The sequence below is a fragment of the Gobius niger genome (assembly GCF_951799975.1).
Source record: "Gobius niger genome assembly, chromosome: 15".
NCBI lineage: Eukaryota > Metazoa > Chordata > Actinopteri > Gobiiformes > Gobiidae > Gobius > Gobius niger.
Window position 1 is genome coordinate 14,337,565 of NC_136866.1, and position 27,045 is coordinate 14,364,609.

At 40.6% G+C, this 27,045-nt stretch overlaps 1 protein-coding gene across 5 annotated transcripts in view; it reads left to right on the plus strand.

Moving 5' to 3' along the window:
- Positions 1-25,267, plus strand: part of dlgap2b (discs, large homolog-associated protein 2b) — a 78,955-nt gene extending 53,688 nt beyond the window's left edge. For 2 of the 5 annotated variants that reach the window (XM_079572659.1, XM_079572661.1), the window contains 11 exons: positions 4,309-4,526; positions 5,974-6,127; positions 7,069-7,285; positions 14,049-14,090; positions 19,500-19,556; positions 20,647-21,005; positions 21,067-21,152; positions 21,261-21,652; positions 22,070-22,161; positions 23,072-23,224; positions 23,312-25,267. In XM_079572659.1, the coding sequence (XP_079428785.1) occupies positions 4,309-4,526; positions 5,974-6,127; positions 7,069-7,285; positions 14,049-14,090; positions 19,500-19,556; positions 20,647-21,005; positions 21,067-21,152; positions 21,261-21,652; positions 22,070-22,161; positions 23,072-23,224; positions 23,312-23,527 (1,986 nt within the window). In that variant the 3' untranslated portion in view covers positions 23,528-25,267. Of the gene's footprint in view, positions 1-4,308; positions 4,527-5,973; positions 6,128-6,995; positions 7,286-9,494; positions 13,995-14,048; positions 14,091-19,499; positions 19,557-20,646; positions 21,006-21,066; positions 21,153-21,260; positions 21,653-22,069; positions 22,162-23,071; positions 23,225-23,311 lie in introns of those variants that run through there. The other 3 variants (XM_079572660.1, XM_079572662.1, XM_079572663.1) reach the window with 3 other exon arrangements.
- The last annotated feature ends 1,778 nt before the right edge of the window (positions 25,268-27,045 follow it).

Sequence of the window (27,045 nt, forward strand, 5' to 3'; positions counted from 1 at the left end):
CCAAATGCAATGATGGTCACTATGGCCAAACATGGTCCCCTTCAGACCACAGAATGTCTCAAAAAATTCAAGTTTGTATCCTTTTTTTATTTTCAATCTCCAATCTGTCTTTTCGATGTTTCTTTTGGAGTAAGGGCTTCTTCCTGGCAGAGTTCCCTCTCAGCCTATGTTGGTACAGTACTTGCTTCACTCTGGATAATGACATCTTCACATCTTCACCAGGTCTTTTGCATTTGTTCTCGGGTTGATATTCACATTTCAGACACAGCACGTTCATCTCTGGGACACAAAACCCGCCTTCTTTCTGATCTGTATGATGACTGGACATTTCCATCTTTGTTTTAACCAATGAACTTGCACCAAAGGATGAACCAGACTTCTGCTTCCAAGGTCATAACATCGTCATCTGGGCTTTCCCAAATTGTTTAAAAGTATAGTAATCTTAGTGTACTTAAACGTCTGACTTTGTAAAAAGTAACAAAAACATTTCTAAAAAAATCTCTCTCTCATCCCACTGGCATTTAGCAAATAGAAATAATATTTACAATTCTGCTTGGCCTAATTAAAATAAAATTTCATTCTGGTTTCATGTCAGACAGTGAGAAAAAAATGCAACTGTGTCTTTTCATAAATTGTATGTAAACATATGGTTTTATGGTATTAACGCTGTAGCCTTGTTTCATGTATAAATCACCAATGAGGATTATATGCAATGTAGCAATGCAATCCATGCTGTTAAACTGTTTTCCTGCGCTGTTTAGTGTTTGGTTAAAATTGGTGTATTGTGTACACCATTTCCTGACTTGATGTAGGATTTGAGCGCACCTGATTTCACCGTACGCAAGTTTGATAAATGAGAGCCAAAAAGCCTGGCCAACCACTTTAAAAACATAATTTAACAAATTATAGACACCTATTTCACGTATCCCTACATACCGAAAGTGACTAAAGCTCCAGTGTTGTGTTCAAATCAAAGCCTCTTAAACATGTATGTTTCAAATACTCTGAAACACCTTTTTCTGCTAAGTATCTTCTTATTGATTTTCCTTTTAAACAATTTCCAAGTACTAAAAAGTATGTTTTTTCTTCTTTTTCAATCTGAAATAATTGTACCCCTGGTTGGGAAACACGGGCTTGCACTACAAATTTCCACCCTGAGTGGAATGGTTTCAATTGGAAGCAGACAAGTAGAACACAGGAAATACTGCCTTACGCTGCTGTCGAGGCCTCACAGCCATCACTGCACTCTTTTAGAGTTACCACCATATTCAGAGCTGATTTTGGCCTGCAGAGTAGGGTGACATGATGAACAGGTCATCAGCATGAAGTAGATGGTTTAACAGTCTTTCCCCTATCAGGCTGGTCTTACAGTTTTCCAATCTTTGGGAAAGACTGTTCATGTAAAGGTTACAGAGCATGAGTGACAAAATCCCACCCTTCTTCATCCCATGTGTCACATAAAAAGAACTTGATATCACAGTTCCCTGTCTAACCTGCATTGTTGTAGGGCTCAAAGTTCCATGTTGACTTTTCAAACCAAACTGCTCATCAGTGGTGATAAGATATTTCTGGAATCTATCCAGGAGTAAACTCTCAAAAACCTTTGATCACACTGGTAGTTGTAACTACTGGACATTTCCTCTGTTTTATCCTTGACTACATGAAGTAAAACAGACAACATATGGGCAATATACAGAAATCATTTTAAGCTTTTTAACAATGTGTATCTCAATCAAACGCGGCTAGTGATCACAGAGTTTTGACCTGGTTATGTACTGACTGTGATTGGGTCAAATAAATATGATGGGAAAAAAAGCAAGTCCAATTAACGCTCATTGCCTTCAAATTGTCCTACTTTTGCATTTCCAGTGAGGGGTGCCAGAGAGATAATTCGCTCAGGGCATTGAACACGACTCCCCATGTTACACTGGGTACAGGACCACCACATATTGCTCCTTATAGCTGCAGTTGGGAAGGTGATGAGTCGCACAGTGCCAGTTTCTGTGGGAGATGACCTGCACCAGGTGTTTGTCTGTTTGCCCTGACCACAGGTCAGGCACCAGGTCGTAATCCCTATTACAGCAGGCTGAGCACAAATACGGATCTTATTGTTGAGCTTATTGTGAGGCCTCTAAATCACACTTCAAATCCATGGTTGTTGCAGTGCTTTATAATGAGGTTATTGATAGGGTTTTGTTGCAAGTAATGGTTGTGGAGCTGTCTGCCCTCAGGGCAACACTGAGCACATTTTCCCAGGTAAAGCAACAAATGAGCCAAACATTAAGCAATGTTAGTGAATCAAAGGGATTGTCAAATGAGAAAAGGCTGTGATGTTATACACAGCACTAGGCAATCTAGCACTATACAATCAATCCCTGTGCACTGCGATGTAAATGACTCCTTTTCTTTGTTACTATATTTGAGTTGATTAATTTAGAGACCGGACAATAGTTGAATTTTGTTTCACACTTATGAAAGAAGGAAAATGTACAAATGCACACACATAAGTCCATATGCCAGTGCCATATGCACTGTTCAAGGTTTAAAGGAATATCTCTATGTTACCTCCCTAAGTGAAAGGGACGGGCTGTACTCCTGTTAAATCACTTCACAATGTAGAAAATTAGAGCTTTTAGAACTGTTTTTATTTTTTATTTAAGGCTCTATAGGATTAGCACAATCATACCATAATTATTTGAAACAAAAAATTCTAAAAGTGGACCATATATATTCTTAATCCCTCGAAAATGGTTACACAATAATATTTATAAGAGAGACTTCTGTCTGTTCCACTCAAACAGACCATCAGGTCTAAAGGAAAGCCTGACAAGGTGTGATAGAGAGAGCAGGAGTGAGACTACAGAGTATTACTCCATGGCTTCAGGTGAAAAAGGTGAATAAGCCACTCTTCTTTCTGTAAGAGCCACTCAGCTACTGTAGCTGAGAAAGAGCCAAGCTCAGTGATTGGGTTAAGTGAGCAAGAGGAGCTGAGGCTGGCCATGGACTATTCAGTGTCATACTGGATGCTGGATCAGCAATACAAAGCCACATAGGCAAGCCTAGGCAGATGAAAACAAAACAGATGATATGGTGTTCAATAGTTACTACCAATATTGTATTTGTTTTGACATTTCATATCAAAGACAGTAGAACTCTTGATTATTCATAATGAGAAAAGCACGTTCGACCATCTAGTCCGATTTAAACAGGATGTACAAACAAGTAAATCTGGGAACTTTGATTTGTGGGTCATTATTAAAATTTCTCAGATCAGACGAGGCGAATCTGCCGGTGTCAAATGTAGTCGGAGTAGAGCTGTATCCAGTATATAGCCTGAAGCAATGACACTAAGAGAGGCTTACAAATGCTCTCATACTGCCGGACCTGTGCACCCCTTCGTTCTATAAAGAGCAGCTATGACGAAAGGAAACTGCCCAGCAGCATTCGGCTGTTTCTAACGGTTCAAAAATGTACTTAGTCGATGGTATTGTTGCTTATGAGCAAATTAGCAAAGATCGCAATATCTTTTAGCAAGTAGAGCCACAAAGTTTTAGTGTCAAGGATTTTTTCCTACATACCATGAGTAGATTTCAAACCATGGCAAGGCATGTTTACTTATACCGCGCATTTCATATACAAGGTAACTTGCACCATATCACAAGGCCCCATATCAATAATCATTAGTGCCTGTAAATGAACTGACTGAAAGAATGTATTTAAATATTCTTATCTTACGTGTGCGATGTGTTTTAATTTGCTGTAAATGCTTCTGTAGTTCTTTAAGGCTCCTTAGCCTCATTAGTTTGATGACCCTGCAGATGCAGAAGTTCCTTTCAGAAATGTGCTGACTCTTTAGGGATTTCAAGCATGAGCAGCATCTTAAAACGTGAATGGATGGGATACATGGCTATGGAGATGTATTTTAAAATTAATGTGCAGAAAATAGGTTGGAGTCAGGAGTTTGCATTATCAATGGAGGTGATGGATTTGTTTATTCTAAACATCACTGTTACATAATGCTCTCAATAATATGAGAAAAATATGAGATAAAAGTTTGTACTGACTTTAATACTGGTGTGTGTTGACTCTACTCGCAGTAGTCCTGAAGGCACTGCTATCAGCCAAAGTCTTGTTCAGTGGCCATGTCTTCGAGCCATAAACCACTAATGAGAGTACTAACGTGTTGTAGATCAGGAACTTCCTTTGGAATGATGAGCCCTTTGTGGTCAGTCACTGTAAAGCAGAGATACATGAAGCTCTTGACAGGCTCAACAACGAACCAATCTAAATCTGGTGCTTTAACAACAGGTGCCCCAGGACGAGTGGAGTGCCTACCCCGGGGACAAGGACGAGGAGATCCCGTGCCGCCGCATGCGCAGTAGCAGCTACGTAAAAGCCATGGGGGAGATTGACGATGAGAGCGGAGACTCAGAGCCCAGTCCTAAAACTTCACCACAAAACGCCATACGACCGGATGCGCTGGTCCTGAAATCAGCCATGAGCAGACCTCATCTAGACTCCCACAGGTAGGATGGACCGAATCCAGTTTCTCATCAAATTAAGACTGACTGATGGTGAAGCTTTGCAGCGCTGCATTTTACATACATTTCTGCTACAATAAAAAATAAGTTACAGCCTCTATTTAAGACTCCTTTGAGTCACTGGTTCTCACCTTTTTTTAGGACAAACCCCAGCATAATTTCTAACGTTAACGACCCTAGCGAAAAAAATCTCCCTCACTCATTCTTAGCTTTTATTGCTGCAACGTTTCGGTCACTCTGACCTTCATCAGGCTTGCCTTCTTAGGTGTGCAGAGCTTCCACTTTTTTAATGTTAACGACCCCCCACACAGGGCAGCTTTTCCTTTCAAACTACATACAGTATATGATCTGTTCCACATTTGATCTGGTAAAGTGATCTCAAGACCTCTCTGGGGTCCTAATCTTCAGATTGAGAACTGATGCTTTTACACCGTTATACTTTGACATCCATGGCAATATAAATGATTTGTTATACCGGGTCATTGTGCAGTTTGTTATTGAAGTAAGGATAGAGACAGGAAATCAGGCTTTGGGGAATGCCATGCTTCATCTACTATTAGGAACTATTTTGGGATAAGATTTCTGTCCAAGTTGTTCTGATTTGGTGGTTGTCAGTTTAATCACATTCATGCGGACTGCTGGTGTGAACTTATTAAGTGCTGCATTGTTAAGTGCTCTTGGTTAAGTATTCTTTCCTTTTCAGACAGACCTCTGTGTGACAAACAGGCCTTTGTTCAGACGCTTCAATATTTGTGTGTCATTTAGAAGCGGGCGTTATTTTACACTTTTCTTCAAAAAACGTTTTCACGTAATTTAGGGTAATTCAACTCAATGTCACGAATAGCAGAACTTGAATGAAGCCAAGTTTAATTTGCTAAGTCTCTTTGCATGGCTCATGCTGCTGGTTACCTTGTGTTGAATGTATTCACATTTGCAATGCCAGTCTTCCGGTTTTATAAGGGCTGCTGGTCATTTCTAGCTTGTGCTCTGTACAAAATCTGTTGTGACCTTCTGTTACAGTAAAGTGGAGAAGTGTATGAACTGTCTTTCCTGCTTACAGTGCCATTGAAATGAGACCGGATAGTTTTATTTGTTGAACTAAAGGTCTTGTCTGTAAACAAACTGCTACTTTAAACGGATTGTTCTTGGGGGAGATTATTTTTTTCTTATACTAAGTGTCTAACTACTACATGAAGATTAATTATCATGTGACTGATTGACTTCCAAGCCCACACAGAATGCCATTGCTGTATCAAAACTAATGTACATTCTCCATTAGAAGTGCAAAAGTGTGATACACAGCATGTGCTTGCTTTGTATTGAAAACAAGTATGATTAGAAAAAACAATGAGCTGCTGTTGTCCAATGTTGTTCTGCTGTGTGGCTTTTGAACTGTGCACCCATGTCTACCCTACCCCTTATCCTTGTCCAGCCAGGGCTACCAATTGCAAACCAGAGACATGCGGCCCCACCATAGTGTTACACTGGACCCTGCCACCACCTTCCATGCCCCACCTTTCCGCTCTCGTAACCAGAGCTACATGCGTGCTGTCAGCACCCTCAGTCAGGCGAGCTGTCTGAGCCAGGTAAGTGAAAAGACAAAGCACCAACAATAGAAATGATCATTACACTTTCCCATAAGAAACTTAATATACACCATTACATGAATATGATTGATTTTTAGGCATTTACGGAGAGTTATTATTAATGTTACTAAAAAGTAAAGTAGTATTTCTCAACCTTTTTGAGTCGCGAATCCCCGCAAAACAACCACGAGTGTTCGCAACACCATGTTTTTTATTCGAACTACAAAGAAAATACGCTTCCTTTGATCTGGCAACCCCACTAAACTAGGTTGGAACTAGGGTTGGGCAATATCATGCCGTTCATGATAACATTGTTGTATTTCTGGGAGGAGATATGAATTTTTAACACCGTGATATAGAGTACAGCAGCTGGTTCTGAGTCAGGGCAAATGCAGATTGCAGCTAATGTTATGCTAACACCCAGAGCAGCATAAACACTGACCATGGAGTCTCAGCAGACATAAAAAGTCCAATAATCACTCTGTAATGTTTTTATTTAGCCTTTGGAAAGGAAGCAGAAATTCATGAACATTTATATTGCTAATGATATCATAATAATATAGTTTTAGGCCATATTGCCCTGCCCTAGTTGCGACCCCCATAGTGGTCGTGACTCTGAGGTTGAGAACCATTGAGCTAGAGGACTTGTTGACATATTTTGATCTTATCTTTATCTTATATTAGACTACATGTTTGCTTATGTTGTATTATGTGCTTGCAATGTTGCTAAAGACTTACTAAACAGGTTTGGTTTTGCTGTGCTCTGTTGCTTCTTTATTAAATCCTGACATTCATCCGTTCAGTTTAAGGTCCTTTTTGACAGTGGCATGTCCTTATGCTAACGCTGCTCCATATTTGCTGTGCAAAGGGGAAGAATCAAAGTGAGAAAGAGAAAGGAAGAGGAAAAATTAAGGACTGCTATTCCTGTTTTTGTCTCTCAGGTGAGTGAGACTGAGGTCAATGGCCAGTTTGAGTCAGTTTGCGAGTCCGTTTTTAGTGAAGTAGAATCCCAGGCCATGGAGGCCTTGGACCTGCCCGGTTCGTTCCGCACTCGAAGCCACAGTTACCTCCGTGCAATTCAGGCTGGTTATTCCCAAGATGACGACTGCTTGCCTTCAATGACATCCTCCACTGTCACTTCAACTCTCAGATCCACAGGTAAAATGATTCCCCCAAAAGAGCCAGGGCTTAGACCACATATCCCCATGCATCCTATACATACGCACTATTGTAACATACCTACATATGTACAGTGGGAACCCTTGAGCTTCGGGGATGCCGGCTGAATGTCCCCCTCCTCCCCTTAGCTACTACTGTGTGTCTGTCTGCCTCTGCACATCCCCCACCCTTCTGATGGAGTTGCTTGGATGAGTTAGTTTGCACGACCTATGACTTAGCACTGTAGTTTAACCTCTGATTTTAGATCCAGTAGATCTAATAGATCTCGTAGATACAGGGCGGGAGGGTTCCTTACTACACAATCACTGACCAGAAGACACAGCATCACTTAACCACTTTACATGGCATGCCTTAGTTGAGCAGACTCTACCCTAAGCATGTGAAAGTGTGGTGATAACTGTTTTGTGATTACTTAGGGAGGGGACACATATAAACGCTAAAAATGTTAGAAAATATATTAGAAATGCAAGGTAAGTTCCCACATAGTATAATACACACATAGGTGATTGCACAAAGATGCTGTCTATGAACAAATCATATTATATATGTTCAGCTACAAATAAAGGTAGCACACACTTATGCGACAAGCACCATGCTACGTGTGGTCAAAAGAAATCAACCAAGTCGCCTCTTTGTGCAAACATGCAGAGACGTAACCCTCACTAAGTGCATTTGTCGTATGGTTGGAGGAGTAAAGCTATGAACCCTATTGAAACACTTTTTGTACTTTTTTTGTATGCACCTTTGGGCATATTTTGTTTCACTGTGGTCAACTGAACTGTATTTTTTGTAACATTTATTTTATTAATCAATTTGGACTTTTTTTTAAAAAGTCTTTTGTGATCTTCAATTGGGGTTGCTGTCAACATTCAGACGTACTGTGGACAGAGGGGTGCTCTTCAATCCCACCGTCTTATTTGCTGAACTCTTGGAGTCGCTCTTTGCTCCTACACTGTTAGAGAAATCTGATATAAAAAAAAAAAAAAAGGGGTGTAGTTTAACAGTTGTACTTGACAATCTACTTAAATGGAAGGTGCGTTTGTATTTGGTCAAAAGAGTGAGCTAAATTGGATGGATTAATCTATTTGGTTAGCGAGCAGCACTAGCTGATCAGTAAGTGAGAGCATGTAAGGTTAGGAGTTCCCTGTGTGAGCAAGGGCAGACGCGCAGCAAACTCCTCTCCATTTGACCATCCATCTCAAGGATAACCAGGGGAAAGAACAACTGGATGATTGTTGCAGGTATTTTAATGTTGACACGCATACATATATCTATGTATATGTGTGTTTTTGCACTGCCTTCTCAGTATATATAAGATAGGATTCTAGTGTGCTAGTATAATAAGATTTAGTGCTTTGTTTCATAATATTACAGTATTTCCACTTAAGCACTTGAGAACCCACAAACACTGTGTTCATTTATCCCTGCTAAAGCACTTTTTGGGAATGAGTTGTTTAAAAGTACATACATGCATTACATAAAACAGCCGTATTTCACATTGCCACTGTCTCCAGTCATTGTGGGAGCTGTCTAAACTAGAGTAAAGCGTGGCAGTAAATGTGTCAGCTGGCTTTGACTGTGGGATTGCAGCCTCTTCCTGGTGACCCCTAGCCTCACCAGGCTTTCTACCTGCATGGTCTAATCCACCATCCTGGACCTGACATGTTCAATAGGGTTCATATCTGCTTCTTAAACCAGTGGAGTGTGATTATTCTAATTTCTCTTGACATCTTTTCTTTTGCACAAAAAGCACAATTTCAAGCTAATGACCAATATGCCTGATTCACAAACTCTTCTCTAAACAAAAACTATCTCTTAATGCCTATGATTATGTTAATTTCGTGTGTGACTACTCTTTAACGCGCTGTGCTGTGAAAAGATGGAAAGAAGCTTGATGGACCTTTCAGCTGACTGAGAAGGCAGTGTAAAAACATTGTGAAAGCCTACAGTATGTGAGAGTTAGTTATACATATACCAATTAGCCACTTATATGCACAGCTTGTAAAGTATAAATATGGTGCAAAAGTGAGGCACTGAATCGGTCCACATTGCCACCATTGCATTGGTTTTCACATACTGGATGCTTTCCATAGATATGTGTTCGTTAGTTCAGATTCCCATACAGCCGCACTCCAGCTGTTCCTTTCACTGTGAATTTCCTTGTTTGCATATCCAATCTGTTTTTCAGAGGGATATGATGTTGTGGATGCCACCTCTTTGCTAAATGAAGACATGATAGAAGATGATGATGGAGCCAGCTCATCCGCGTATGCAGAGCTGGAAAGGCTGGAGAGAGAGACTGCTGCTGCACGCAGCCAGCACAGCACAAGCTCCACTGTAACAGCCATTTCTGTCCCACCAGCGACCCCGCCTTCTTACAGGATGCCTGCAGCTTCACCTATAGCCGAGCCCCCAGTCCCTCAAGCCCTTCAGGCATTCAAAGAGTCTGCCAACATGGTTGCAGCTTTCAACATGCAATGGAAGGATGAAATCTCTGCAATGCGCTACGAGCTGGCAGAACTACGACGGGACGTCTGTGGGGAGTTGAAAACTTTTAACAGCAATTTTTTCAACTTTACTCAATGCTACAACATGTGGACTTTGTGCCGGGAGCCGTGCAATGACAGCACCACTCAGACAGATGACCGTGTGTCCATAGGAATCCAAACAGGCTCAAGCTGGGCTGTTAGGCAAAACACAGAGGACAAATCAGTAATGTGTCAGCCAGAGCCAACACCCTTTAATATTATGGACTTTATGGACCCTCCACGGATTGAGATTATAGAGGGCACTCCAGAAAGCACCCCTGAGGGATCTGGAAGTCCTGCAAGCCCCCTTCCAATAGAGGACTTTCCTTGGGACATCAACAAAAAGCAAAAGGCAAACAAACAACAGGACATTATTGGTCACACAGGTGGTCACAGAAGCGCCAGTCTAGAACTATGGAGCCGCAAATACAACAGTGGGCCCATGTCATATCTGTCTATGTCATTTTAATCATTCTTTCTGTGCACATCAAGAAGATACAGAAATCCCAGAGTTTAAGTGGACACTAAAAAAGAGCGTGACAGTGTGGCTGTGTCCCTTTACAGGCAGAGCCTGTCATCTCGAAAAAAGTGTCTTGCTTAGCCATCAAAATGTACTGCAGCAAAGATGACAGATGACTGTCAAAGATGACTGATCCTCAAGTGCCAAAAAAAACTATTGCGAGACCCAAATGAAATTAGATGTAATGAAAACAAGGAACATTTCAAATGTAATTAACAAAAGTTCACAGGAAGAATTAGAATTAGACAGGCCCTCACATGAAAAAGGAAGTTCATTTTCATTCCAGTGCATTAGCAGTAATATTACTAGATCTACAGACTTTTGGATATTCACTTTGACAACAAAATGTCAAACTGCATAGCTATAGATTCTAAAAGACAGCAAGAAAGCACTGTGAATGCTGTTCTTTAAGATCCCAAGTCTCAGTGATCAAGTATGCGCTAAAAGCCAATCAAGCAAGATGCCAATCAATCGTTCATCTGCAAGTTTAAACAATTTATTACAGCAATAATGTGCAGGCAGAACTAAACATAAGAAGCCTGTGAAAATAATGGTTAGTGTTTCATGACATTTAGATTCAACATGAGGGCCTTGCTGCTTACGCCTTATCAGTCCATTAATCTACTGCCGATGTGTCAATTCCTCCTAAGAAGATTTCTCTCTAGACAGCAAAATACTGTGAATAATTTTAGAAATTTCATTATCAGTTCATCAAAGTCAAGTTTAGTTGTAGTCAATAACAATGAACTCATTTATTTGTAGCTATTTCCTTTGGAATGTGAAGCTTAGACAATATGTTTGAAGACTGCAGTGTAGTAAAGTACAGTCATGCACAAAGCAACTGACACTTTCAAAGCATTCAATGCTCATGAAATAAAAGTCCGCCTCATCTTAACTGTATTTGGGCAAAAGCTGTGGTTCAAATGTTTACATGAACATATTGACTAAGAATGGAGTGCTGTATAGAAAAAAATAATGAGATATGTGATTCATATTGTGAGAATGTACTTCCTTCCATTCATTCCAGCACAAACTGCACTCATGTTCAAACTGTGCATATGTAAATAATTGTACTGATTTGTACATAAAAAAGTATTCAGTACTTATAAAAAAAAAATGGCAGTGCTCACAAAGGAGACAATGTTCTTTTTTAAGCAAACAGGGGTGTAATGATACAAATGATAGTATTATTACAAATGATGTAGTTTGTAAATGTGTCTCGGAGGGCCCTAATCCTTACGACCCCCGTTGAGCAAAGCACTTCCTTCAGTCATGAAAGTCCACCTATAACATGGTTGTAAACAAACCCACATGTCCAGTGTTTTTTGTCTTCGATTCATCAGTGGGCATGCAGACAGATTTGATTTTTAAAGGGCCATCGAGGCTTATTAAAGCCATACGCTTTCATTCACACATCCCATGATCAGTCACCTTTTTTAAATGCCATCTTTCTCTAGTAATAAATGACATTGCAGAAAGATGGAAGAAACTGAAGGTCCTTATACAAAGACAATCAGGGCCATGTAGGCTTCAACCTCTGCTGATTCCCTGGAGGTGCAGTGCAGTACTAGAGAATGTACAAACGCCGCTTCACTAGTGACAGCTCACACATAAAGAAGATAAACCTTTTCTAAAGGACAACTTCATCTTAATTTGTTTAGCCCAAAGTGTCAGTCTAGGACCAATGGAAGCAGTCCAACATAGTGTTCTCTGTCCTACCTCAAAGGATGTGGGCGGATGATCATCACACAAGACAATACTAGAAAAGTGGCATTTTGAAAAGATGATTCAAACTATTAAACCTTTCTATAGATCAGTGTAAACTGAGGGCATATCGATAATAGCTTTCAGTTTACCAAGTAGTATATTTAAAATTCCAGACTTACATATTTCTTTACAACACAGATTAAAAAATGTTTAACTGGCTGCAGTACAGAATCTCTATTCTCCACAAACACTTAGTTGTTGCTAAAAATCCAAATACAAACTTATTTTTTCTTATTACAAGCCAGCTCAAGGCTGGATCAGCATATCATTATTTAGTACAAGGCAGATGACTGTGACTATTTTAAGCCTATTTTAGTTGAAATAGTATGAAAAAGGGAAAAGGCATTTTCTTATTTGAGTTGTGGATGAATGTATGTGGTGGTTGTCCTTGTTCACGTGTATGTTTCCCAATGTTTCCTAATGTTTTCCCGTTGTTTTGGGAAGCAACTAAAATTTAAAGGTGCTTAAGAGTGGCCAGTTATGATGTCTCCAACATTCATTCATTCTATGCAAAAGATCTGTCGTTGAATATAGTGACAAGCCTTCATAAAACCATGTTTATATGCTGAGAAGGGAGTGGTGCCTGTGGACAATATCGATAATGAGTTTCAGCATAAAGCCCCTGCAATACTTTACTTGGTAATTATTTAGTATTAACAAAAAGGTAATGCAGTAATGTGCACCATATCATTGCAAGTGCTTAACAGTGGCATAGGAGCCGAAATCACTCGTTCAGTTTGACTTTATTCTGATCTGGCACAAAATGTCTCCCCTCAAAGGAGACATTTTGTGTGTTTTTTATTTAAGTGGCAGACACCTGACATTAGAATACAAGAAGTTGCAGGCAGCAGCTAATGACCAATCACTGTTGAGCGTCCATCTGACAGAGAAGAAAGACATCAGTTGGATATCCATACATCATTTTCATGAGATGTGACTCCAAAATATTCATGTTTATTACAGCTGTTGCTTTATGTAACAAGCTGCACTTGTTTGAACTGAACAATGGGGTAAATTATGAACAGCATCAAGCTCATTGTTTTTCAAGAACAAAAAATATGTTCTACAGAACTACTTGGTGCCCAATTATACAATTTTCCAATTATATTTAGACATGTTTTACTTTGAGTTAAGAAGTATAAGGTATTTTGATACCGAAGGAAGATTAATTTTTGTTTACCGATTAGCCCAAAGAACTAGCCCTTCATTTTAAATGTTTAAATGTAGCAGAGATCTTGAGAAAAGATTAATATCATATTATATCTATTACTATATTACTACAGTATAAAAATAATTACAATTTATCTTTTATAAAACAGTTAGCTGAGATTTAATCGTTTTGTTTTTTCACCATGCAATCATTCTGTGTTATCAATCTAATGTAATTGTATTATTTGATCTGTTTATTGATTTATGACAATCTATTTGGAGAAATGAACCGAAAGCTGTGTGAAATAAGGGTTTTCGAAGGACCACACATCGTTTTACATAATGTTCTATTTTGCCTTTAATATTAAAATGTATGTATTTTTAAGCATTTGTTTTGCATTAGCCATATTCCAATTTTCAGGGATCTCAAATGGCATTGTTTAGTGAGGCTTTTTTTTGGTCATTTACAGCTAAAGCATTGTTTGAAATGCTTTTCTTTTCAACAAATTAAACTTATGTATTTGATTGTTATTGCGGTGACTGGTGTTATTCTCCTGACTTTACTCGAGTGTATGTTTTTGCATTTGGAATGGGGCTCATAGCTTTACACTGAGGAATCCCACAGAGCACACTGCACTAAAGGCACAAAGCATGAGTAAAGCACTGTCTGTCATTCTGAGCGTCTCAATGAAATCCAATGCTTTGTACTAAGCCTATCACCTTTATGTTTTGTTTTCTGTTTCTTTCTATTTCCTTTTCTATTTGTATGTCATTTTAGGCGCCCGTAGCTTAGCGGGGCGTAGAGAGTACGGTAGGTCTGGTAGGGCACCAGTTTATTATACCTTAATTTCTATGTTGTTCATGCATTTTGTCTATTTTGTGTCATCGTTTGCCACTTAATAAGAATATAAAATGTTTTTTGCTTGCCATAAGTATTATGCATTTAAATGTCTTCATCCGTTTATAGTAGAACCCAAGTGGTATATTAACAGCACTAGACAAAATGGTCAATAGATCCAGAACCATAGACTTCTGCGTGGCAACAGGCCATGTGCCACGTACTGCATTTGAACAGAGGTAAACAACCTGTTCAAGAAGAGATTAAAGTACATCATTTGGCAACGGATCAAAAGGGAACACAAAACAGTCCTCTTTAAATTTGTTTCTTTGTTTTGTTTTTATGCTTTGAAGTTACAGTTCTGTTCAAATCCATTGATTTCCTTGCTTTAATCATTGTATTGTTTAAGTTTAGAGGGAATCGAGTCAAATCAATGTAGCAAAATCTAATATTATATACTCTATAGCACTTTTCACACATAACAAATGCAGCACAGCGTGTTTCACACAACAGACAAACAAACAAACAAGCAAATAAACAAACAACCCCACAATTGTCCTTATTAATTCTTAACAAGGACAAAGATCAATATGATTCAAACGTTCTCAGTCTAGATAACATGATGAGGGATTTGAATATGTATATGTGCACAAAGATGCAGTATTGGCCTAGGACTCAATCCCACAACAATGTTTTGGTTGCTTTAGTGACCCCTACAGGTAGAATACATATTGAATGGATTTGTATAATAAGAACAATAGGAAAACCACATTAAAAAAATTATTGTCAGTACGATTATATTTCAATAATATACACTGAATTATAATCCACCAGGTCAATCCACTCTGCATCCATGGGGGCATCACCACTGTATGTATATATGTATGCAAATGAATAAGCAATATTCTTGTTTGACTATGAATTTGTTAAATCCGCTAATGCCCATTTCCAGCCAAATAGGCTGGACTTAGACACATTCCAGAGTCCATATGTCCTCTGTCAAATCATTTGACTGTTCATTCACACAACACCAGCCACTTCCATAAATTCATGGTAATAAATCATATCCAGTAGTCCTGCCAAATGTCTGTGAAAATCTATAGGATCCAGAAGAGCACCATGCCCTCAAATGATTGGATAGAACAGTAATGACAAAGGGAAAACCATCTCAGCCGGGAGCTAGCATTTAAAAACAACCACTCAGTGTTTCTCAAAAGAGACAGCTACCTCAAACTCATAATAGCATAACTTTCCATGACAATGACCCATTTTATTGAACGATACTCAAAGTTAGTGGGCGTCACCTTTGCTCATGCAGTATTTCCTAGCTCAGTTACAAATTGACCAATCGCTTCAAAGCTCTTGAAGTAGCCCTATAAGTCTCATGTCCATCTGTTACATCTCAGTCCCCATGCTCATGTAAATCAGCCTGTCAGTCATTGCTCATCATCAAACCACAGATGGTCTTGACCTCAGTGGGAGGAGCATGTTACCAGCCTGTTTGCAGTCTGAGAACACAGCCAAGGCACAAGTGGAGCGAGTCGGGCCGAAAAGGGACAGAACTCCTTTTCGCATAGCTTCACTATTTGGTCCAAAGGTTTGAAAAGTCTATTTGGAAAGACAAAAGACCTAGTATTCTTTGCAAAATACATCAGGTCACATCTTACATCCTGCATGTTTCAAAATTGAATTACACAAAATTATACATTTTCTTTAAATGAGTTTCTGCACTGCAAATATAAGCAATGTGCAGCGTGTAATCACTCCTCATTCATGTAACAAGGTGTGAACTCAGTAGTAACAGCGCACAGCAGCGGCTGCAAGGTGTGACTCTGACGTTTGAATACAAACTACTGTATGTGGAAATAAAATCCTTCATCTGTATCCAAGCATTTATGTGATTTACGACATATTGGCAATTTCAAAATGGAGTAAAACAATAAGAAGGGGTGCTATAGATTGTTAGATTACCAAGACCAGCCTTGCTCACGGTATAATTCTGTAAAGTTATACTTGTTCAGTTTGACAGTGTGGCACTGTTCATGTGAAATTTTAAAAACTGTTCATGCTTCACATGATGAACATGGCACGGACCCCTTATTTACACAAATATGGTGCTCTACGTTTGCAGTGCAATTAGCAAAATCAGCCCGTATCCATCTGGTTCACTTTAAATCCAATGCAATGACGAATCGCTCATGCAACATATTCTGTGTAAATGTGGGGTATGATACACCATGTTTGATTCAGATGATTCTCTTTAGAGATTCAAATGTATATCTAATGTTATTGTGAAGTTCTTAAACAGCCAGTGGTGGACAATGATTATGTTCCTTGTCTAGTTTTCCTTCAGTATATGGATCCGTCCTCAGAGCTGTTGCAGAGCAATTGATATTTTAATAGGATGGGCGATATTTCATAAAAATAAGAAATAAAATATAAAATGAGTTTGTTTCTTCCTGGTAAGATCAACATGTCACGTGCATCCAGATGCAGGATGAAAATAAGCATGGCTGCAGGCGCAGCAGGAGAAGCGGAAGCAGAAGAGCAGGACACGTTGCTATTGTTTTTCAGGGACCCAGTTCAAGTTTTTGTTAGATTTTAAAACCTCAAGAGGATCCAAGTGGACCATGTTCAAGGTTCAAGGTTCAAGGTTCAAGGTTCAACTTTATTAATGTCCCGAAGGAAATTATTATGCAGCAGGAGTCCACACACAATAAAGCAAAACAACAATTAAAACACAGTGAGACAACAATTGTGCTTGGGACAAAGATCACACAGTCACAGCATCATCAGTCACACAATAAGAATAAGATCACGTAAAGGCTAATTTGCAGCAGCTTCACTGAGCAACATATGATCGTTTACTTTCGCGACAGCCTCTGGAATAAAAGAGGCCCTGGCCCGACGAGTTCGAGTACAGGGCATTCTTAGCCTGCGTCCGGAGGGGAGTAAGTTAAACTCCTTAAAAAGCGGATGGTCCGGACACTCCATTATCTGTTGGGCTTTACGTACAACCCTTTGGCTGTAAAGGTCATGCAGCTGAGTCTGCTGTGCACCAATGATTTTCCCTGCTACTCTGACCAACTTCATCAAACAATTTTTGTTGGTCACAGAAAGAGCCCCAAACCAAGAAACAAAACAAAATGTTAAAACTGACTCAATAAAAGACTGGTAAAAGATCGTCATGAGGACATTACAAACTCTAAATGAATTCATTTTTCTTAAAAAGAAGAGTCTTTGCTGCACCTTTCTGCAGATGGCGTCAGTGTTAGACTCAAAGCGCAAGTCCTTGTCAATAATAGTCCCGAGGTACTTGTATTCGGAGACTACTTCAACCGGTTTTCCCTTCATCTTCATTCGAAGAATTCGTCACAACGGCAACTACCAAACTCGACGCTGGAAGTAAAGACGACGTCACCCTGAAGAAGGAGTTCTTGTTGATTTTTTGGGACTCCTGAATCAAACTTCCCACCCTAGAGTCACAGTAGCATCAGGGTAAATTTTGCAGCCTCTGCTGGGTCTGACAGGAGTTTGATCAGGCCATGGACAAGAATATTGGTTGGTTTCAAAGATGGAGTGCTTCAACGGCTCTGTTCACAGAACAGGTGGGTAGGTTAACCTTGACTTATATCTTGTTGGACAGTAGAAGGATTATAATCAAGATGAAAGATGAGTGCATCAGTGGGTCCAGAGTTGTGGAAAATGTTCAGGTGCTATTTGAGGACAAAAACCTCGAAAACATGGATTTAGAGGAAGTAGAAGGATTATATTGAGAATCTCTTTAATCAGTAATCTTTAGTCAAGTCTATCTCTGTGGAAGCATTGTGGCTGGAAAGCTCTGAGTACCCTGTTGAAACATGTGGGTCAAACATTTTTCAAGAGTACGTTGGCCTCAGGGCAATCCTTCGATTGTCACTGGCTCTTCCGTTATTGTTATAGACAAAATATCCAGCCAAAGGGGGTCAGTCTTGGGGGCCACAGAACCACTGCCGTTGACAGATGTTGCTTAGCTGTTGGCTTCTTCAAATCAGTATTCTTTGTGTGTACTGGTGTGCCTTGGATAAAAAACAGCACAACCAAATCTGGGGAGTCAGCTGGGATGGCTCGGCATCTTTTTCGGATGCTTTAGAAGGCCTGGGAGAAGAGTTCTGGACATTTCCCCAAAAGGAGGCACTGGGGAGAATCTAGGACATGCTGGACATACCGTTTCTTGGCTGATATAGGAACCTCAGGACCAGCCATGGGAGCTGGAAGAAGTCTGCTGCCTTCTCAACAAGGTCTCTAATTACCAGTTAACACGTTGAGATAAATACTACTACATAGAATAATCTCTAAAGCAAAGTGCACATCTAATGAACAGTATAGACAGAACTGACTTCTGCATAAAAGGAGAAAATAGTTTTGGCAAGTTGGCACTAACTGTCAATAATAAATAATAACAGGCAAATGTCATGTTTTGAGGACGTTTCATTCAAAATCATTAGCAGCACTGATTAATCATATTAGTAAAGAAGCAAAAATTAAATATCTGTAATCATATCGCCCATCCCTAAACAAATGACTGGTGGTAGAGCACTGTATTTGACTTAGATTTAAGTTATTGCCCCACAAAACGGTTTTAGTGTACAATTTTGGTTTGGATAAAATGTTGCATGCTTTAAAGCAATGTGATATAAAGTCATTGTGGCTATAAGTAACACTAAACCATGGATACATAATAAGACCTGGATTTGCACTGGCCCCCATTTTACAAGTGACCAATCTGCAAAAATGGGAAAAATAGTTCGACAGCACTCTCACTAACCATGTAGTCACAGGTCAGAATGATCTCACTGTATAAAAAGCAAAAGAAATGCTTGAGGGAAGTAGATTCTGTAACCATGTCTAAAAAAGAATGGTAACAATGATCAGTCATGATCCAGATTTTATTGGATATCCATGTAGTACAAGTAACTCTGAGGCCACCGTGATGTGACTCCTTATCAGTATGTTTCTAGGGTTATACCATACGAAAACATTTATCCAAAAGAAAAAGTTGCCTAGACTACAGTTTTTTGCATGGCCTCTGGGTTGTGGACAGGCGTTGAATTTCTGCTTTTTGGGACAGACAACACTAATGTTTGAGCTTTTACTTTCTTATTCAAACGTAAAGACAATGGTTTTACATTTTGTGTAGTGTAGAGTACTATTTTTGTTGGGTAAATTGTGGAGAATTAAGTGACTAATTCTGGGTGAAACATGAATGTAGCCAATCACTGGTCCGTTCTGTGTTTTCTGTCCCAAAAGCAGCACTAAGAAGAAAGTGTCATACCTGTCAAAATGTTGTTTGCTCAAGTAGAGTAGAATGAGGTTAAGTCCTCTTTAACCTGCCCCGCTTGCTATTCACAGGGATTCAGTTTCGTCTCCCAACTTCATGCAGCGTGGACCGAGCACAGCCGCCTCCAGGTACCAGCGCCCCTTACACTTCTTTACCTCATGCCAGCGTCAATCTTTACCAACACCGTTTCAGTTGCTCCCATACATCCATGTGTGAGCAATGGCGCTCCAATGCTGCTGGTAAGGCAAGAGCAAAAATGAGTTACTGTTGTGGCAGCACATTTAAAAACAATGAATCTCAGATTGGGCGTTTCATATACAATATTTTATGTTTCAAAGCAATGCCAAATGTCCACGTGAATTCATTTTGTTTGGAGACAAACTAATGTCTCTTTTATTATATAAATATGCAATCATATACACCATGTGGGGAACTGGACCAAAGAAAAACATAAGGTTCCAATGTCTCTGCACTAGACTGTGGTGCACCCTCTGGTGTTCAGTCACTTGCACTACTATTTTCAGAACACTGATGTAGGAGCAGAATAAGATGAATGGTGAGCCACTTGACATCACTTTTAGGGTTGAGTGAGTGGGTGAGTTAATTTTTGTCCAGTTGCAAGTGAACTTTAATTTACTAAAAGCTCTGAGATTATCAGTAAAATGTGAAGATTGTTTTTTTTTTTTTATAATAGCGAGTCACTTGCTCTTTCATTTTAGTATCCACCCACTGTGTCTTACAGAAGTACAGCCACTTTCAGTTGGAAGCAAGTCAAGTCTGTGACTACAAGAACTATTCAGACTGAAAAGGACAAAAGAACTCTCCCTATAAATCTCTGGCTGAGTGCACAAAAATGTTGAAATTGTCCTCTTAATACTATACAATACAACCTATTGCTATTCACTTACTAAAGCCAGATTTTCATATTCATTTAGTGGTATTTAAGTTTGTTCTAAAAACACAGCTGTGAGGCCACTGTCAGGTGGATTACCAGCAGATTGTCATATTCACTTTTGCCCATTACATGGCACACACCTCTGACACAGGCCTGACAGAGCTGCTGCTGCCTCCTCTCCACAGCCTGAGCTCATTGCTCCTCTATCTGATTTGATTTAACTGCACAGTCAGCTTTGAGCAACATTTTCATTCTTATTTTGTTTTTATCCTCTACCTTGTCGTGCTTTGTTGTCCTCGTCTCATCCCGCTTGTGCAATCCAGCGGTATCATATCCTCCCAGTTACAAGAAGACTCCACCTCCTGTGCCCCCACGCTCCACCACCAAGCCTATTATCTCTGTGACAGCCCAGAGCAGTACAGAGTCCACCCAGGATGCCTACCAGGAGGGCAGGCCTCCGCGGGGGGCCCTCTGGACCACAGACAGCCTGGGCCGCCCCATCTACAGCTCCACAGACAGCCTGGATAGCACCAAGGCGGTCACCATGGCCATGGAGTCAGCAGCAGGCAAGAGGCATGCATCGCTGGGCAGCCACAGCTCAGTCCAGACATGCGACAAAGCAGTGCTGGTGTCCAAGGCCGAGGAATACCTCAAAACCCCGCGCTCGTCCATTGGGATACAGGTAAAGCTGGCATGAGAAGAACCCTAGAAGAGCCCTGATTATACACTGTGTCTGCTTCCAGGTGGAGACAGTGACCGACTCTGAGACAGAGGCTAAAGGCCTCCCCCAATTCCACTCCATTGGTATCCAGGTGGAGGACCACAAACGGTAATGCAAAGGATTCACGCAACGTCACGTATACACAGCTGCTCTGTTTTTCTTGAGGAAGATAAAGTCCGTTTCTATGCAGAATCAAAATTGTGTTTTGACTTGTAGGAAGGGGCGGGTTAAGCGCTCCAATAGTGTGACCACAGCGGTGCAGGCAGACATGGAGCTGGAGGGCTTCCCATCGATGGAGGACAAAGCGCTGCAGTTTGGAGGAGCATTCGGGCGTCACTCTGAACCCAGTACACCCACTCAGTATGGTGCGGTCCGCACTGTGCGCACACAGGGCCTGTTCAGCTACAGAGAGGACTACAGGCCCAGCCCACCGCCTGAGCCCTGGCTCATTCAGCCCAGCCTGGACAGTGCTGACACCGGCCGAGTGTCTCCAATCCGCAGGGATGGCAGCTGGTTCATGCAGCTCCTCCACAATGAAACCAAGCGGCTGGAAGGATGGTGCAAAGAGATGGAGAGAGAGGCTGAGGAGCATGACCTATCCGAGGAGAGTGAGTGTCTGACAGATAGTACACATGGCTGGCTTCTTGTTAATGTTTCACAAAGAGCTTTTTCTGCTTTGTGTGTTAATTCTGTCCTTTTTTCTTTCTACTGCAGCATTATTTAAAGGTACTTACAACTAAATTCATATACTAAAATACAAAATGCATCTCTCCAAACCATTTTTTTTTAATTTGCACTCCATAGTCTGTCTGTTTCCAATCACTTTTTTTTTGAGCACTTCACTTATAAAGTGAAATAATTTGACTTTAGAACTGACAGCAGCCCACGGTCATTGCAGCCAAGCTAACAGTCACAGTATTAAGTGCTACATTGTGACAATGGCCCAAGAGTTTGAAGAGTCATGTCTGCCCAGGCGGACTGTGAGTACTGACACCAAGTCTTTTCTTTCTGTCTCTGTCCATCAGTCTTAGGAAAAATCCGGAGTGCCGTGGGAAGTGCTCAGCTCCTAATGTCCCAAAAGTTTCAGCAGTTTTACTGGCTATGTCAGCAGAATCTGGTGAGTCCATTGTGCCGTTTATGTGTTTTACACAAAAAGCAGCTTAGGGCTAAGTTGCTAATAGGCTTTCTATTTCTGGACTTAAAGAAGGTGGCCCCTGCTTTTGCTTCTATTCAACAGATCTCAAAAATCAATTGTTCCACTTCTGACCCTGCACAGACCAAATGGGAATACCAATAAGAAGCAGCAGTGGCGTGAAGACTATCTATTAATGCTCACAGGCGGCCACTTGAATGAGATGGCAGATTTGAATAATGGACTGCATTACCATTTCAGTGTTTCCTCATGTCCAGTAGAAAAGAAGAGTCGTCCATAGTCAGCATCTTCACATATATCTGATAGAGACAGGCGAGCATCACACCACTGTGGTTAGAATGACAAGGTGATATGGCTTTAGAAGAAAGTTCTGTATCTCTCACTCTACTTGAGGCTGTTTTAGTTTGATCACTTAAATTTTGGGCTCCACACTTAGTCTGTCCCCACAGAGAGCGTCATGATGAATTAAGTTGAACATTGAAGGTGACAGTTGTTAGATTGCTCTTAGCTATTTGTGTCTGGATGATAGTCACCCTGGTGGATGGAGGAGGAAGTGCAGGTGGATGTGAGAACAGATGTATTAGGTTAACACTACAAGACAAAACTAAATCAAATATGTGAGTTTCACAATGAAGTCACAAAGAACCTATCCTGAAAAAGCTTCTTAATGTCAATGCTATTGGAGATTTCTTTTGTAAGGGGTATTAGTTTTAAGTTATGAACAGTGTAACCCAGTGACAGTGGTCAACACTGGCGCTGTGCTGCCACTTAGTGGTGAGATGATGTATTGGTGGGTCTGTGCAATTCATGTTCTGATGTTCCTTTAGTAACCAAGAGCATTTGTTCTCTATCCTTCCCTCTCTCCCTCTGCCAGGACCCCAGTGCCATGCCCAGACCCACCTCTCAGGACCTGGCTGGATTCTGGGACCTCTTGCAGCTCTCCATCGATGATGTCACTGCCAAGTTTGATGAGCTGCAGCAGATCAAGAGTAACGCGTGGCAGCTGCTGGAGAGCCCTGACAAAAAGGTAAATGCAGCATTATCTAAAGCACTGGTGCCATTTCCAGTAATGTAAGTTTATTACAACGAGAAAGTTGTATTTTGTGCACATTAGGAGGCAAAGTGGCCCCCACCTCTGGTAAAGCGACCATCCAAGGGCCGAGGTGGGATCCCACGGGAGCGCTCTCTGGACCTGGAGGACCGGCAGCGGCAGGAGGCACGCAGGCGCTTGCTGGCAGCCAAACGAGCAGCTTCTTTCAGACAGAACTCAGCCACTGAGCGTGCAGACAGCATCGAGATCTACATCCCCGAGGCTCAGACCAGGCTCTGAGGCAGGACTGACGCTGCTCCACCTGCACCAACACCAGCCAGTCACAGCTCATCAGCTCATCTGTGTCACCATCCCCTGGTCACACACTCACGCACACAAATATGCTTTGATTATTTTACCAGCACTGCCAAGGGACACACTCCCTCACTATTTCCACCACAATTTTCAGTGATTGACAATTGCTGCTGGCCATTCTGCTTCATGGTGTCACTGAAAAGATTTATCCTAATAAATAGTTAAAAGAAATGTTTATTTCATATTGAGCACTGTAACTAGAAGTGACAAAGCCTTGAAGCTCAAATGGGTTACCACAGTACAATGAGCTGCACCCATGACTCTGCGTTCATTCACCACAACACAGACTGTCACTAAAATAAAAAAACGTCTAAGGAGATTGTAAATGCTCCAGATTAAATTAGCTCATGCCATGCCAGCTGTGTGTTTAAAAGGTCTGCAAACCTGTATTCTGTGTCCACTGGCTGTCCGTTAGTGTCCTTTGACTCATTGTGCAGCTGAGACTACTGTTGCTTTTTTCATATTGACACTGACATTTTCACACATGCTGCCATCCTGTTTGGGCCCCGTTTAGCAGACGTGTGAATTGCTGCTGGATACATTTCCACTGCAGAACAAATATGAATTATCAACAATAGACGATGCTACTCTGCTCCAAGGTGACTGTATTGAATAATGCAATTTGCACCTTATAATATTCATGTTTGTATTTCCAAGGGAAATGTAGTTTATGATGCTCATGTGATATTGTTGCAGTTAAATTGCAAAGAATGATATGGAAAACTCATACAGATTTGTACTATTTCCTACAATGGTTCTGTTCCATTTGTTTAAGACTTGGTTCAGGCTTTTCATAATTACAGCCTCTTTATTTGAAAAATGATCATCTGACACGACACACCGTGCTTAGTATTCAGAGTGAAAGGGTTGAGTTAGTGATTTAGTCCTGGACTGTGCAGGACTTTTGTAATGACAACTTTTAGTACTAAGTGAGCATTATTCTGATCATGTGTGTGGTCTGGAAATGACAGGTGCAATCGACACTTTAACAAAATACAGTTACTATAGTAAATGGTGCTGCTTTTTACTCTCAAACTGTTGTCCTTTACCCTGTCCTGTGTGCACGCACACACACTCAAGGACTTTTTAACAGAGATTTACTACATATGGTGCCCACAGGCCCTGCTGAGACCTGTGCTAAATTGTGACTTTAGAAAAGACCATCTTTGCAATGCGTTTGCCCTCAAACAGAGAAAAGCTTTCAATTTAGATTTTACAGGATTTAACATCTCATTCACCAAAAGTACAGCGTGATATATTTTTAAATCTTAGCCTACGCACACTGCACTCTGGAGTGGAAAAGTTGAGTAATCGATTCTCCTCTAGCCCAAGTATAAAAATATCATGTATGAGTTTGGGCAGGTATACAGTGCATGCAAGTAAAACCATCCCACACCCGTTCTTTTCAACTCATTTCAAAAGGAGACGACTCAAGTCTGTCCTGGGCTACACATGGTAACTGTTCTTCCTCTGACACTAGTAATGCAAATGTATAAACTCTACTTCCCAGACTGCATACTGTGACTTCATCATCACCATCGTCAGCACCACCAACAGGAGCTCACCCTGCACTACCTACAAACATGCAGCCTTTTCTCTGCACTCATGTACTGAAGCGCATAAGCCACTTTACACCAGTGTCTCTCCAACAACTTCAGGGCCTTCACTAAGTAAAGTTTCAAACTGTAATTTTACATAAAAAAAATATTTTTATTTGTGCTAGAGTTAGCTAGGGCTAGGTGAAGTAAAAAAAAAACATTGTGTTAGCCTAGGTTACAGAAGTTATTTAAGTTTCCATTGCTTTAAAAAGGTCATTTTCCCTGGATAGGTTTTTATGGTCAAGTTTATTATTTTACTTCCTCATGGGGCTCAACAGTAATGCCCAGCTCTAGGTTCTGGAAGCACATTTTCAACTCATTTTTGTCATAGGGATTAAGGGAAGTGCTTAAGTCATGTTGAAAGCTAATCAGCTATGTGCTAACGACTAACCATAGTGATATTCAACATGAAAAAGGGGAAAAGCAAGTACTTGACAATAATAATGATGCAACTATAGCGCTTTGAAAGGACACAGAGAGGGAAAGGCTTTTAACACTTTTGGTTTGTAACATTTAAAATAAGCCTTTTGGGTTTTGTGGTCAGCAGTTAGCACAGAGCAGGAGGATAGACTCAGTCGTGGGCGATGTTTAGTAAGAATTTTACTTTGGGAACCCCGCAGTGGGCGGGACTTTTGAGGTCACAGGAGTCTTTCAATGGGAGCAAAAGTGAGCGGGCACAAGCTGAGGAGCTGAGGCTTTCCCCACGTGTCACACATTTTATAGGCAATACTGGTCTCTAGATCACTGTGCCTGTGATGCTGTGATTATCGGAAACTTCTTAAAGTAATAAGATAAGCCTTTATTGATCTCACAATGGAGGAATTCACTTGTTTCATTCAGCTCTCAGAAACCTCAGGGTGTGCAGAATAGACAGGAAATGTGAAAATGGTAAATAGAGGTATCTTATATACAATGACTAAACATGAAACAAAAACTAAACATTAAAAAATTATAATAATTCACCTCTCTGCCCCACTGTACAACATCCACAACTCATCATGCAATGGAATCCTTTTAACTAGATCATTTCTAAATGGTTTACAAACAAAAAATGCATCATTTTTATTCTGTAAGCGACAGCCCAACTGCCCAATACGACTGCTGATCGTCAAAACAATTAGCCCTTTGTTAAATATGACAACTTTATGTTTGTTCCGAGTGTTCATTCTTCCTCGCCCAATCAATGAGTAGCCGTGCGTGGCTCCTCCTTTATCAAACTGCTCTAGACTTCACCACAGAGGTGGCCCCAGGTCAGCTTGGACTGTTTGAGTTTGCCCCACAATGCTCCTTTGAAAGACACCTAATGTGACATGAGAAGAAGTGAGTCCCAGTTCTATCTCTTCCAAAACTGCTCATGTTGTAGAATCTAAAAGATTTGCCATTTCGCTGGTCTAAAACTACTAAGACTAAGTAATAGAAAACATAACGACCTCTCATTATGTACGTTACATAGTTCGACTTTATTTGAAAGAATGTATGTCCATATTTACAGATAAGCGTCATTTTCATATCCATGTCTCTTGTGTTAACTGTCGCAATAGACTACATGTTTTGAGGGGCTTATAAGAATGGCAACTAAACACATGACCAATCCTCAGGTGCCTTACCGTGTCATTCATATAGGAGTGTGAGAGTTCAGCTGGTGGTGTGTGCTTTTGTGATACAGGAATGCTTGAAACTAAAAAGGGCTGGATACTAGGCCGGGTCAGAACGCTGCTCAACACAGCACAAATGAGTCCCAGTAATAGGAGAAACATGTTTAGCTTTTACATTAGGTCGAGACAGCAGTTTAGGCTTATTTTAGGTTCATTTAGAATACTATGAGATATCAAATCTATGGTCAGT